At 40.4% G+C, this 14,198-nt stretch overlaps 1 protein-coding gene across 2 annotated transcripts; it reads left to right on the forward strand.

Moving 5' to 3' along the window:
* The first annotated feature begins 1,293 nt into the window (after positions 1–1,293).
* On the forward strand, positions 1,294–13,064 carry tymp (thymidine phosphorylase). 2 transcript variants are annotated; one of them, XM_084038380.1, is made up of 10 exons: positions 1,294–1,328; positions 3,774–3,897; positions 3,974–4,176; positions 4,259–4,357; positions 5,753–5,882; positions 6,420–6,538; positions 10,019–10,181; positions 10,588–10,815; positions 11,977–12,117; positions 12,200–13,064. In XM_084038380.1, the coding sequence occupies exons 2-10, from the start codon at positions 3,780–3,782 to the stop codon at positions 12,343–12,345; spliced, it is 1,347 nt and encodes a 448-aa protein (XP_083894506.1). In that variant the 5' UTR covers positions 1,294–1,328; positions 3,774–3,779; the 3' UTR covers positions 12,346–13,064. The 2 variants fall into 2 exon arrangements, with proteins under 2 accessions (XP_083894506.1, XP_083894507.1); XM_084038381.1 differs by lacking the exon at positions 1,294–1,328 and adding an exon at positions 1,411–1,500.
* The last annotated feature ends 1,134 nt before the right edge of the window (positions 13,065–14,198 follow it).

The raw sequence follows: 14,198 nt of genomic DNA on the forward strand, positions 1-14,198 counted from the left end.
TTTTTGTGAAAACTCTGCATGCGCACACCAACTCTGATAATTTTATGGTCCAAAAGGCACATCAAACTCATGAAAGAATAATAAACATACGAAATACAATAGGGCCTTGCCGGTCCCGACGACCCTTAACAAGGACTGGGGTATGGATGTGGACTGTGGGTCAGCAGGCTTTCATACTGCAAAATGTGACTGGATGCAGCATCCTGGTGTTTCTGTAATACTGCATTTGACATACTATGTAATGGGACATACTTTTTCTGGTACTAGCACTTCTCAGGATCATGGTTAGCCTAGCTTAGCATGAAGCCTGGAAACAGAGAAAAACAAGGAGCCGCATGCAGGATTATTACAGCTTTTAGGTTATCACCCAAATTTATCATCATCGTTTAGTGTGTAGACTGAAAGAATTTAATAAATAATTGACCAACAAAATTTGTCCTTGAGTCCAAGGCTATTTTCTTTTTTATTTTTTATTTAATACAATACGTTTTCAAGGATTAAACAACAGAACAAAAAAATAGAGCTCTCATACAGAGTCACTTCAATCCTACAAACAGTCAAACAAAAACAAAACCAACCACCACCATCTTGGTTTTTGTCCGTCGGCATATTTGTTTTCGGCCGTCACCATTTTGGTTTTGGCCACCACCATATTGGTCTTTGGTCGTCGCCATCTTGGTTTTAATTTAAGCCTTCACCTCATGGTTTTTGACTGTCGCGATCTTGCTTTTTGGCTATCACCCTCTTGGATTTACAGTAAGCAATCATCTCTTTGTCGCCACCTTAGTTTTGGGCCATCAACCTTTTGGATTGGATTAGAACTACATTATACTCCAGAGGAGTATTGAAAACTAATCTCTTCCACAGAAAGGTAATCCAAATAAACAGATATGTTTATATTCTATTTCATGGCCATTTACACACACAATTACAAAGTTTGTAACAAAGGCTCTGCGGTCACAGAATCTGATTGGACACAGTCAACAAAACAGAGATTTACACACTTTACACAGGATGATTTGCCTGATTTTGGCATTAACATGTTTAGCAGTTTTCCTCTTTGCTACAGTTTGAGGATGCAGACGTCAATACTTCACATCCAAAGGAGGCACCACCTTGTTGCAAAGTCGCTTAAACGTACAGGATCACATAAAGGGGTGTTTAGGGGGGGGTCTGAGGACGCTGAATAACCACAACTGGATCCGGATTGGCTGTTAACCTCCTCCTCCTCCGTGCTCTCTTGACCGATGGACTCCTGACCTTGGACACCTATAACGAGCTGCAGGGTGAGCCTATCTCATTTTCATTGAGTGAAAACACCAGAACAGGTAAGCTCCTCTAAGTGGTGAGTTAAACAGTCACGTTTTCATGTTAAGGTCAGAAGAGTGGTGATAGTTAGGTAAAGTCAGGTTCATGCCAATGCAACATACAGCTAAGCAGAGGTGGAAGAAGTATTGAGATGCTATCCTGCAGTACGAGTACTAATACCACACTGCACAAGTGCTGCTTTCAAAACCTTACTGAAGTACCAAATAAATATTAGCAGCTAAATGTAGTCAAAGAATGTAAAGTATTGATGATGCAGTAAAAGGTTTTACCAATAATTATGTAATTATCGGATGTTTCTGAATAAAAATTACCGCTGCATTAATGTGTATGTTACGTGTTTAAACTAGTTTCAGCATCACATTCTATAAGCTGATCATATGTCCTGTGAGAAGCACGTATCTCTAAAGTCTTTCGGGTTCTCGGCGGTGCAGCTGGACGCCGTCTGTTGGTGCTTCTGTCGACGTTTACAGAAGTCCACAAATAGATCCATCGGTTTCTGTGGTGTTCAGGACCAGATCATTGTCTGCACCAGATGAGACCTCGTCTTTGAATGTGTCTCCATGTAGTGGTGTCATGAGCAAACTTCACTATCGTATAGTGTTATACTATACTATAGTATTATAATAAAGTATAGTATAGATGGGGGGGGGGGGTCAGGATGAGGGTCAAGGATGTATCGGTGGCTATTGAAGTGAAACCTTGTGATTAAAGTGGAGCTTGGAGCCGTGGATCGAACCAGCAATCTTGCGGTTACCAGCCAACCCGCTCTACCTCCTGAGCTAATGCCCCCCAGTAAGCAGGTGTCATATTTTGAATATCAAGACAAATGTCTGCTAAACTATTTAGCTGTGATTTAATATCAATAACCAAATGGAAAGGATGCTGAAATACCTAATAGTGATGTGATCAGTAAAAAGTCTGAAGTCATGCTTTGTTAGGTCTGTCTGCAAGACCATAAGCCATCCATCCATCCATCCATCCATCCATTGTCTTCCGCTTATCTGGGGCCGGATCGCGGAGGCAGCTGCCTGAGCAGGGACTTCTCTCTCCCCGGACACTTCCCCTAGCTCCTCCGGGAGGACCCCAAGGCGTTCCCAGACCAGCCGAGTGACATAGTCCCTCCAGCGTGTCCTGGGTCTTCCTCGGGGTCTCCTCCCGGTGGGGCATGCCTGGAACACCTCCCGTCCGATACAGATGCCCGAGCCACCTCAACTGGCTCCTCTCGATGTGGAGGAGCAGTGGCTCTACTCTGAGCTCCTCCCGTGTGACGGAGCTCCTCACCCTATCTCTAAGGAAGCGCCCCGCCACCCTGCGGAGGAAGCTCATTTCGGCCGCTTGTATCCGGGTTCTTATTCTTTCGGTCACGACCCAAAGTTCATGACCATAGGTGAGGGTAGGAACGTAGATTGACCGGTAAATCGAGAGCTTCGCCTTTCGGCTCAGCTCTCTCTTTACCACGCATGCCGATACAGCGATACCATAAGCCAACTACTTTTAAAATGCTTGTTTTCTGAATGGAGTCTGGTTGATGGGTGCTAGGCTATGCTAACATTGTAGCTGCTCATCAACATTACAAATAAGGTCATCTAGACATAAATACAGCAGAGACCTTGTTGATTGAACCAGACAGTCTCTGGTATTCATGTCTTTGCATTGACCTTGGCTCCTTCATTATAGTATAATTAGTAGTTTGAGTAGTTTTAACTCATACTATTCCAAGTGTCATGAGGTAACCTGTATTCTGTACTTATGTCATGTCATGAGTTGTAAAATGCATCTTGTGACACCAGCACAGCTGGCAAGTCAATATGGATCTATGGACACTGATGAGTGGTTCAAACACCACATTCTGGACAAAGTTCTCCGTCTACACAAACAACGGTATAAAAAGCCCTTCTCAAGACTGAAGACTTGGTCAGACTCTTAAGGAGTCTGCCCCTATCTGGCCAGATAGTTTGCTCTGAAGCTGTATTTCGGTGATGCGGTCCGCTTGGACACCCTGTTTGCGAGGGCTTTGACTTATTAGACTTTGTCTGTTTACAGTCTGTCTGTAGCGACTGTTAGCCTGTTTTTGGACTCTTTATAGAATAAATTACTAAAAGCTCTGTTAGGAGTTGTATTCTTATTTCTCATCAGTTGATCATAAAGTGATTTCCACCACAATACCAGGTTGTCCACCAGTATTAAAAAACATCATCATGACTGCACGATCAGACTGCATCCTCCATAGAACTTTTCTGTTTTGGTTTTTGATATCTGTGTATGATTATGTTGTTTTATTATAAGAGCTCTGTATTTTTGGTCTAAAACAAATTTAGCTATTGACCTTTGACCTTGGTCATGCAGTTGTATATGGTTGCACAGTTTTTCAGTCCGATAAAGTTGTATCTTGTTGTTCGGATACTCTCGCTAATGAATTAATCGAGTGGTTTTTGTTTTCTCAGGTCGACATGTCGACCATCCCAGAACTGATCAAGAAGAAGAGAAATGGAGAAGCGCTGAGCGATGAGGAGATCAGAACCTTCATCCACACCGTCACTCACGACACCATACAAGACTGTCAGACAGGTACGAAGGGTTCAACTCGCACATGAAAACACTCCGCCGAGGTCCTCTTCATGCTCCCTCTACGTTCTTCGTTAAGGTGCCATGCTGATGGCCATCTGGCAGAAGGGGATGATTCACATGGAGATTGAGACCCTGACGAGGGAGATGATGTCATCGGGAGAAGTGATGTCATGGCCAGAGGAGTGGGCTGGGCTGATGGTCGACAAACACTCGACGGGAGGGGTGGGGGATAAAGTCAGTCTGGTGTTAGCGCCTGCGCTAGCTGCCTGTGGCTGTAAGGTATACACATGTCTGCACTCACACGTCACACCTGTCTGTCTGCTCTACTGTGATGTCATAACACCAGGTGTGTCTTCGTCAGGTGCCTATGATCAGTGGGCGGGGCTTGGCTCACACAGGAGGAACTCTGGATAAGCTGGAATCAATTCCAGGATTCAACATCCACCAATCAGGAGCTCAGGTGCAACAAACTAACAGTGATAGGAGAACTGTGTAGAAATACTCCACTATAAGTACTCAGGTATTAGCATCAGAATATACTTCAAGGACCATACCAGTGTGATTCTGACTTCTCTCCCTTAGCAGAGGTCCCTCCTGTTTTCATCAGTGTTTACTTTAGTAGAGCTCCGCCTCCCTGTTTGAACCTCTGTTCACTGACGTTCATGTTGAATCGGTGTTTAATATAGGTAGTTTAGAGAAAGAGTGCAGTTGATGTTAACTTGACTGATGACTCATGTCATGTGACGAACGGCTTGGGACAAAAATGGGATTCTCCCATTGAATTTTGGATTATTGCAGAAAACAAGCTTGTGATAAACATTTATGAGACTTGGTTCCCTCCGTCAGGACCATTTTTAGAGCTCCCTTTATCATATATATGCTCCAAATTTGGAATTCAAAACTGGCAAAGGGTTATTAGTCATTTAAACAGCAATGCTCCTCTGAATTTAATTAGTTGTTTTTTTAATTCAATACAAGTGGAGATGTGATGTAACGAGAGACGAGTCCGCCAAGTTTCCTTCACGACAGGTCATGTTGTCAACAAACATGTTTTATCTCGACAGCAGGACTTTGACTTCACACAAGTTGATTTAGTGCAACAGAACTTTACTCCTCAGCCGAAAGCAAATATAATATTCCCGACATTAACCTTTCCTTATTGCAGCTCTCAAAGTATCTTATTAGCTGTTTTCAGAATATAACCAGGAATCTTTGAAATTTGGAAAGAATAGTTGCAGTCTAGATGTATGATGAATGATATACAGCATATTCAGGTCGGACTACCCAGTCGGTAGGTTTCAGGTTGAGAACTCAATAGTCCATAATGCATTTTAATAGGGTTGTGAATTTATCAAATATGAAAGCTAATTTCAGAACCTAAACACAAATTAATCAGGAGACATTGTGGTGACACTGTTGAACATCATAATCAATAAAAACTCAAAGTCACCAAATAAACACTTTTAAATACTTCTCATTTCTAAAAACTAGTTTGTAAAATGTTAAATATTACTTGTATTAAGAATTGAATAGTAATATTAAATATATGTGTCATATGGCCAAACATTTCCTCTATTTTAAGCTTCAAGCTGCTATTTGTATCTACAGATGCAATTACAAAAGATGTATCAAAAAATATCACATAGAAACCATGTGTTCAATTTAACAAACTTCTCAAATATGAATAGTTGTCTAAACACAACAACCAACAAACAAATAACCAAATTAAATTTAAAAAAATGGCAAAATGACAATTTAAAAAGAAAACCAGCTGTTTTCAATGCTCAACAGTTTTTCACACTTGTGAACCTCCCTGTTGTACTGATTAGTTGTAGTTTAAATATGCTGACTGCAGATTCTGGAGATCATGGACTCAGTGGGCTGTTGCATTGTGGGTCAGACGGAGAAGTTGGTTCCTGCAGATCGAGTCCTGTATGCCCTGCGGGACGCCACCAGCACTGTGGACAGCTTACCGCTGATTGCTGGTACTGAACTGATTTTACTTATGGAAGACTAAAGCTACCATTATAATACAGAAATAAATGACTCAATTAATAAATAAAGTCAAAATAAAAGCCTCTGCTATGTGCAGGTTAAACTTTGGACAAATATTAAAATATATATTTGAATACAAATACATTTTTATTTGGCACATTTTGTATCCATTTTTTAGTGATGTCCAAATGAAGCTTCGTGAAGCATTTTCTTTATTTTCTGAGCCCAATAGATGGCGCTCTCTGTTCAACAAAGGGTTGAAAGCAATGGAAATATATCGGCCTTCAACCCTTTGTTGAACAGAGAACGCCATCTATTGGGCTCAGAAAATAAAGAAAATGCTTCACGGAGCTTCATTTGGACATCACTACCATTTTTTAATATTTAATTATTTCCCAAATTATCGGGAATCATTTTCCGACCATTTTTCTAATTATTTATTAGTCATTTATTTATTCTAATGGCAGCGTCTGTCCTCCATAATTACTAACACGACCACAGAATACTACATGTGTTTGTTATTTCAGGCTCGATTATCTCAAAGAAAGGCGCTGAGTCACTGTCTGCTCTGGTGCTGGATGTGAAGTTTGGACGAGCTGCTCACTACAAAGACCTGGAGAGTGCTAAGGAACTAGCAGAGCTACTAGTAAGTACTACAGGTAGTAATCACACTACCATGTACTCATGTACCACTGGTACTACACAGCTGGCAGTTTGTCTACATGCTTAAATATGATGTTACATAAAGAGTGTGTTCTCTAAAAGTAATGGAAAATACTAACATCATGGTAAATATAATTTTACCATATTATATGTTTTATTGTTTTCATAAAATAAAAAACATAAAACAAAAAGGTCCTCATAAAAAGGCCTAAATAAAGTCTACACGAGAAAAAAGGAACAAATCATTCAATCAATCTTTGTATTGAATAGGTAAATATGATCAGGTTCAGGTTCAGAGACAATAATCAGCAATCTGAAAATAGATGATGATGATGATGATGATGATGATGATGATGATGATGACGACGATGATTTTGTTGATGATGAGGAGGAGGATGAGGATGATGATGATGAGGAGGAGGATGATGAGGAGGAGAAGGATGAGGAGGATGATGATGAGGATCATGATAATGATGATGATGAGGAGGAGGAGGAGGAGGAGGATCATGATGATGATGAGGATGGTGATGGTTATGATGAGGAGGAGGAGGCGGAGGAGGAGGAGGAGGATGATGAGGAGGAGGAGGAGGAGGAGGATCATTATGATGATTGTGATGATGATGATGATGAGGATGAGGATTATGATGAGGAGGAGGAGGAGGAGGATGATAAAGATGAGGAGGAGGATGAAGATGCAGCAGCACACAATTAACATAATAAGGAAAGACAAGCTAATAAATAGATACATAAAACAAAAACATGAGCAGACAAATTGGAATGTTCGGTTCAGATATGACTTAAACTCAGTGAGTGAAATGAAAGCAGGGAGTTTGATAGATGCAGCTGGTGCACTTTGAATAAAATCAGTCTTTCCAGACTCTTCATTAATGGAACATTTAAAAGAATAGATCTACTTGAGTGCAGATTATACTCTTGTCTGTCGACTGTTAAAAGACTAGTTATGTACAAAGGAAGCTGGCCAACTACAGCCTTGGACACAAGTATTAGCCAATGCTTGTGCCTTCTTATATAAAGTGAGGGCCAACCAACCATTTCATACAGTGTGCAGTGATGAGTGGAATGATTTGTATGAGTTATAAATCTGAGAGCAGAGTGATAAACAGAGTCTAATAACTGCAGAAGAGCCTTGGTGGTATGTCTATAGAAAACATTTCCATATTCTAAAACATTCTAAAAAAGTAGCTTCCACCAGCTTTCTCTTGGCTGACTGTGAAAAACAAGCGCTGTTCCTGAAATAAAACCCCAATTTTAACCTTAGCTTAGTCAACAATTGCATAACATCTCGTTTAAATGATAAGTCCTCCTCCAGCACAAAACCGAGGTATGGGGAGACCAATTCTATTGATCTACCCTGCAGTGTGTAAAGAGGTGGTGGAGTGGTGGAGAGGATCCACACTTCCGTTTCTTTGAAAAAATCATGTATTTTGTTTTCTTATCATTTAAATCATCATCAAATATCATGTACATTATGGTATCATCTGCATATAAATGAATGTTTGCATCTAATTGGTTATCACTAAGATTGTTTATGTATATTGTGAATAGCAAGGGCCCCAAAATGGACCCCTGTGGCACACCTGTTTCAACAATAAGCTCATCTGAAAGATACCCCTTAATTTGCACCCTTTGGCATCTATTATTTAAGTAATTCCTAATACAGTCTAATGCGGTTTCAGAAAGACCAATACCATCCAAACGTGATAGAAGAATGTCATGATTGACAGTGTCAAATGCTTTAGCTAGATCAATAAATATTGCAGCATGAATTTCTACTATCTAAGGCGTAGGTTATGTCATTTAGAACTTTCATAATGGCAATGGCATGATTCTTTCTGAAACCAGACTGAAACATAGACAAATATTCTTGCCAACCAAAATTCCTTTAGTTGTTCGCTGACGATAGATTCTAAGATTTTGCCTATAGCTGCTAGCTTAGACATTGGTCGATAATTATCTAATCTGGTTAGATCACCACCTTTCAACAGGGGTACAACCAGAGTAGATTTCCAAATATCAGGGACAATATCCTGTTCAAATGATATTGAAGAAAAAAAGGATTAATTTCATCAGGCCCTGCAGAGTTTTTATGTCAAGATGTTTTAAGGCCCCGCGACAGGATAAGCGGTAGACAATGGATGGATGGATGGATGGATGGATGGATGGATGGATGGATGTTTTAAGGCATTTAAAACCTAATTTCTTGGGATTGGAGAAAAGCTAAAGGTCTATCTTCTCTCAGTGGGGAGATGGAGTTATTATATTACAATCAGCAATCCCATTAAAAATAGAACCTGAAGAAATAAAGCTTATTAAAGCTGTTTACCATCTCTGTCCTGTTAGTGATAAAACTTAAATGTATTAATAGTTGACCTGGGAACTCATTAGATAAAGTGGAGGGATAAAAGTGATTTGATGGTTTTACAGAATTTAACAGGATGAAATTGATTATGTGATGTTTCGTTTACGTAATATTCAGATTTGATTTACGTACAAGAGCTGTAAATTTGTTTCTCAGTACTCTAAATACCACAGAAATCCCTCTCTGTGTCCGATTTCCTGGCTGTGGCCCAAGCCAAATTTATTTCATGAAAGAGTTTGGATAATTCATTAGAGAACCATGGATTATCATGGCCTTTTACTCTGAAATTCTTAACAGGTGCATGCCTATTCACAAGGTGTGGAAATACTGCCATGCAGTGGTCACATCAGGAATTAGAAACAGTTTTTCCCAATCAGATGCAAACAATTCATGCAAAAACCCTTGAGTGTCAAACATTTTAAAACTCCTTTTTGTAATAATTCTAGGGTAATTCTTTGGGGATTTTACAATTTCTTACAGTTACTACAGTACAATGATAAAAAAAATACTGTATGGGTGAAATCATGGGGTTTGTTTGTAAGTATGATATCAATTAGAGTGGACTTGCTTGGGTTCTTATGATTAGGTCGTGTAGGTGATTCAATAAGTTGAGTAAAGTTCACAGAATCACAATATGCTTTAAAGTGATTTGAATTTGATGACAACCAATTCCAATTCAAGTCATCCAGTAATACAAGATCTTTAGAAAGCACGTCAGTCATGGTGAGGACGAGGAAGAGGAGGAGGAGGAGGAGGAAGAGGATGTTGATGATGATGATGAGGAGCAGGAGGAGGAGGAGGATTATGATGATGATGATGAAGATGAGGAGGAGGAGGAGCAGGATGATGATGATGAGGAGGAGGAGGAGGAGCAGGATTATGATGATTGTGATGATGATGAGGAGGAGGAGGAAGAGGAACAGGATGATGATGATTGTGATGATGATGATGATGATGATGATGATGATGATGATGATGAGGAGGAGGAGGAGGAGCAGGATGATGATGATGATGGTGATGGTGGTGATGATGATGGTGATGATGGTGATGATGATGATGATGATGGTGGGTGTCTTGTTCCAGGTGACTGTAGGGAACGATCTGGGCATGCGTACGGGGGCGGTCCTCAGCTGTATGGACGGTACGATTGGTCGATGTGTTGGTAACAGTCTGGAGGTGATGGAGTCTCTGGAGACGCTGAAGGGAAACGGACCAGACGACCTGATGGAGCTGGTCACAACTCTGGGTAACCACGTTATTCTAAAACCATTTAGGACTCATGAACATGGACATATACATTATATATAAAGATGAATTATTTCTGATTATTTTACTTCTTTATTTCAGACATGATAGTAGATGATTAATAAGTTAATTAGTAATTAGTTATTGATCAAAAACTCCTTTTTTAATGTTCTTTGAAAAGAGTTCAAAAGCGTATTTATAATAATAAGTAATTATTCAGTATATTACAGGATCGTTTAAAATCAGGATTTTAGTTATTAATCAATTAATAGGTCATAATCATTCTGGGACCAAAAGCAGCTAATTTATTTGTTGTAAGTAGAAAATAAAAGGGAATAATATTTATTTTAATTCCAGTTGTCAAGAGAAACAAAGTGATGTGTTGAGTAATGATGCCGTTTCTGTAGGCAGCATGTTGCTGAAGATGACGGGCTTGGTGTCTGACCAATCAGAGGGCAGAAGGCAGATTTCTAATGCTGTGATTGGTGGACCTGCTCTGTCTAAATTCCAGGCCATGATGGAGGCTCAGGGCGTGGCCAGTGAGACGGCTCGGTCGCTGTGCTCCGCCCACACAGATTACTACAGCATCTTGAGAAAGGCTGAGCATCAGCTCCAACTGAAGACGCCTGCAGATGGTAAACCCATACATAAATAACAATAAGACAGAAATACACCATTTTGTTAAAGATTATTTTTGGGCATTTTGCCTTTATTTCATAGATGAAAGAGGAGGATTGCAGAGAGTGGGAGGCAACACACATGAGGGAGAACGAGAGGAGAGCTTAGAGCAGGGAAATAATCTAAAAATAAAGCTTAAAGAGCAGACGTGACACCAAATGGATTCTGAAACTACGCTGTTCATTCATTCAGCTGTGTGTTTAGCAGCTTAGGTAGTGGGATGAAGTGGACCACCTTGGAGAATCGGACCTCCACTGTGAGTATCGTGGAATAACCTTCAGAAAGGTCATCTAGGGCGCTGTCGGACCAGGCAGATGTGGGACTAGGAGAGACTGCAGAAGACCAGGAGACCAGGATCTGGGCGATGGGACACCTTGTTTCAGGCACAATCAGTCATGCAGCAACATACTGTATATGATAATATATGATTATATGATAATATGTTCCCGTGGAAGGCTACCAAACCGCTGTCTGACTGCAAACAACATCCTAGAGGTCCCGGGTTGCAACAAAGACAGAACTTCTCTGTTCCCACATCATCATTTCTCTGCAGGCGTCACTCTGAGTGAGAGCAGGTTTATCGCCTCGAGCCGACGGCAGAGAACCAGCAACCACAACCTGCCGAGACGGATCAGGAGCGGTGCGGAGGTGAAGAGGAGCGTTGAGTGTTTTAAGGCCTCTACGGCAGCGAGGCTCCAAACAAAAGTGCACTTGGAGGAAGTAGAGGCATCCAGAGGGGCATCCAGGGACCCGACCTCTCTCCACGCTGGAGTCTGAAAGCCGAGGAACCATTGACCTCCTTCCCGCTGGATGGAGACGGCCAATCCACACGGCTCTCAGCTTCTCCTTGCCATGGAAACCCTTGGACACGACGGAACCTCGGAAGGAGACGTGGAAACACTCTTAGCACTTCTCTGCTTTTACAAATAACTGACGTTCCAGCTCAGATCTAACGCGGCCGACATGATAATCAAATATTAGGTTCTTAAACTTCCTCTGGTGGACCTTTTTAATCATCACGTTTTGGAAAAAAGACGTGATGAACCCTAAAAAAGGGATTATTAAGATAATTAACGTCCACATGAAATGTTAAGGCCTGTCTGTGTGCCTTCCTGCAGGTGTCGTCATGGACATCGATGGCTTCATGATAGCTGAGGTTCTTCACAAGTTAGGGGCGGGCCGAACGAAGGCCGGAGAACCTGTCAATCACAGCGTAGGGGTGGAGCTGCTGGTGTCGTTGGGTCAGAGGGTCAGTGAAGGTGAGGATCTGTTCATGATGATGACGTTGTGACTTCCAGGACTCGTTAAGCCTGGAGGATATTTGATTGTGTGTATTTCCAGGCGCCTTCTGGCTGCGGCTCCATTACGAGGATCCGGCTCCGAGTCCAGACCAGATCCATCGACTGCAGAGCGCTCTGACGCTTGGAATACATGAAAGCACAACAACACAGACTTTAGTGAAAGAACTACTGCTACCTCCGTTTTAACCCTTCAAAATAAAACCTCTGCAGACTGTTGAGTACTGTCATGTGACTGTTTGAGTGTAAAGAACTGATCTGGTGGTGAGGTTGCCAGTAAATCCTCCTCAATTCTTCATACTGTTCCTTTAAGTCCATCAGGCCATTCTCACATGGAACATCATAGAGCTCACCATGACGATGACAGATGCTGAAGACAAAAGCAGCGTTTCATTTCAGAAGTAGTAGTTCCTACTATTACTTAAAGTACTATCATATTAGAGGCAGAATAATATCATATTATTGGATTATGATTATTGATGCATTCATGTGTTCATGACTTAAACGTTGGAGCTCCTTTTACCTGCTCTATAAACTGCTATGATGTTTCATCTATAATTATACATCATCATTTATCTGTTGATTATATTCTGTTTTAAAGTCATCAAAGTTAATGAGTAAATGTAGTAAAGAAAAAAAAGTGCAATAAGTGCAGAGTAGAAATATAACATTGCAGAAAATGGAAATACTCAAGTGAAGTATGTACAGAACTTGAGTACATGTACTTAGTTACTTTCCACCCATAGACCGCTTGTATGCAGGAAGTGGGCCTTGTCATTGTGACGTCACCTATTAGTTTTTGGACGACATGTTGGATGCCGCCATCTTGGTTTTTGGATGCCGCCATCTTGGTTTCATCCTCTTGTTTTCGCAAACAGAAGTGACACGTGAAGGTGAAAGGACACAGGGATGCTGAAGAAGACATTTATTAATACTTTTCATGGATTTAAAATGCAGCATGTGCAGGTCAGTAGAGCTGAGGCCTTTGTACACTGAGTCCATTCTGCAGGGTTAGGGTTCTAATCCCTTTGCTGCATGTCATCACCTCTCTCTATATTATTCACAAATGTTCTGTTGGACTCTAAATGGACCTGTCAATCAGCAGGTAGCCCCGCCCCCTAATGCCTCCCCTGCTTCCTGGTCTGTTGGACTCTAAATTAATCATAATGTACTAAATGAACATCATGCTGTATTGAAGAAGACTTGAAATTAAATATTGTAAACTCATGTTTACAATATTTACTGAGATAATACATCAAGAGAGAAGGACCATTTTCTCATAGACTTCTATACAACCAGAGAGGAGTCGCCCCCTGGTGGCCAGTAATAATATTATAATAATAATAAACTTTAATTGTGTTGCACCTTTAAAAGAAAAGTTAACAAATTGCTTTAACAGACAAAGAAGCATATGCATATCTATACACATCTTTGAGATAGTGAAATCTAATATTATTAATATTAATCCCTTTAAAGGACAGTAAAAACAACAAATGAATAACTATGACTGAAATGAAATAAACAGACATCACATGAAAGCAAGTCTATGAAAGTGTGTTTGTGGATGGTGACCAGGACAGCAAGTATGTTCTTTAAAAACCAAAGTCATAAAGAAGGCTTGGAAAGAAATACAGAATCAGTTTACTTATAATATGTCGTATATGAAGTGCTGAAAAAGGTATTATATACAAAGGTCATAAAAAGTAACAGTATTTTTTAGACATATTACAATACTATAACAAAAAAGTCAAAAGACAGTTTAATATAGTTATTGAAAAGTCATAAAAAGACAAACTTGAAAACAGCCACAGTCATAGCATACTGTGCCAAAATTGGATAAAAAAAAAACATAAAAATGGAAATAGTACATTGAAAAGAATAATCTAAAAGTCATGCTTAAATATGTCTTGTGTATGTAATTAAAATGTATGTAATTAAAAAGGGATAAATGATGTATGAAGCCAAATCAACAGTCCACTAAACTCCCAACAGTCAGTTTGAACTGAAGAAGCCTCTTAACAAAAACCTAAACCAGGTCCAGC

The sequence above is a fragment of the Eutrigla gurnardus genome (assembly GCF_963514095.1).
Source record: "Eutrigla gurnardus genome assembly, chromosome: 21".
NCBI classification, from domain to species: Eukaryota; Metazoa; Chordata; class Actinopteri; order Perciformes; family Triglidae; genus Eutrigla; species Eutrigla gurnardus.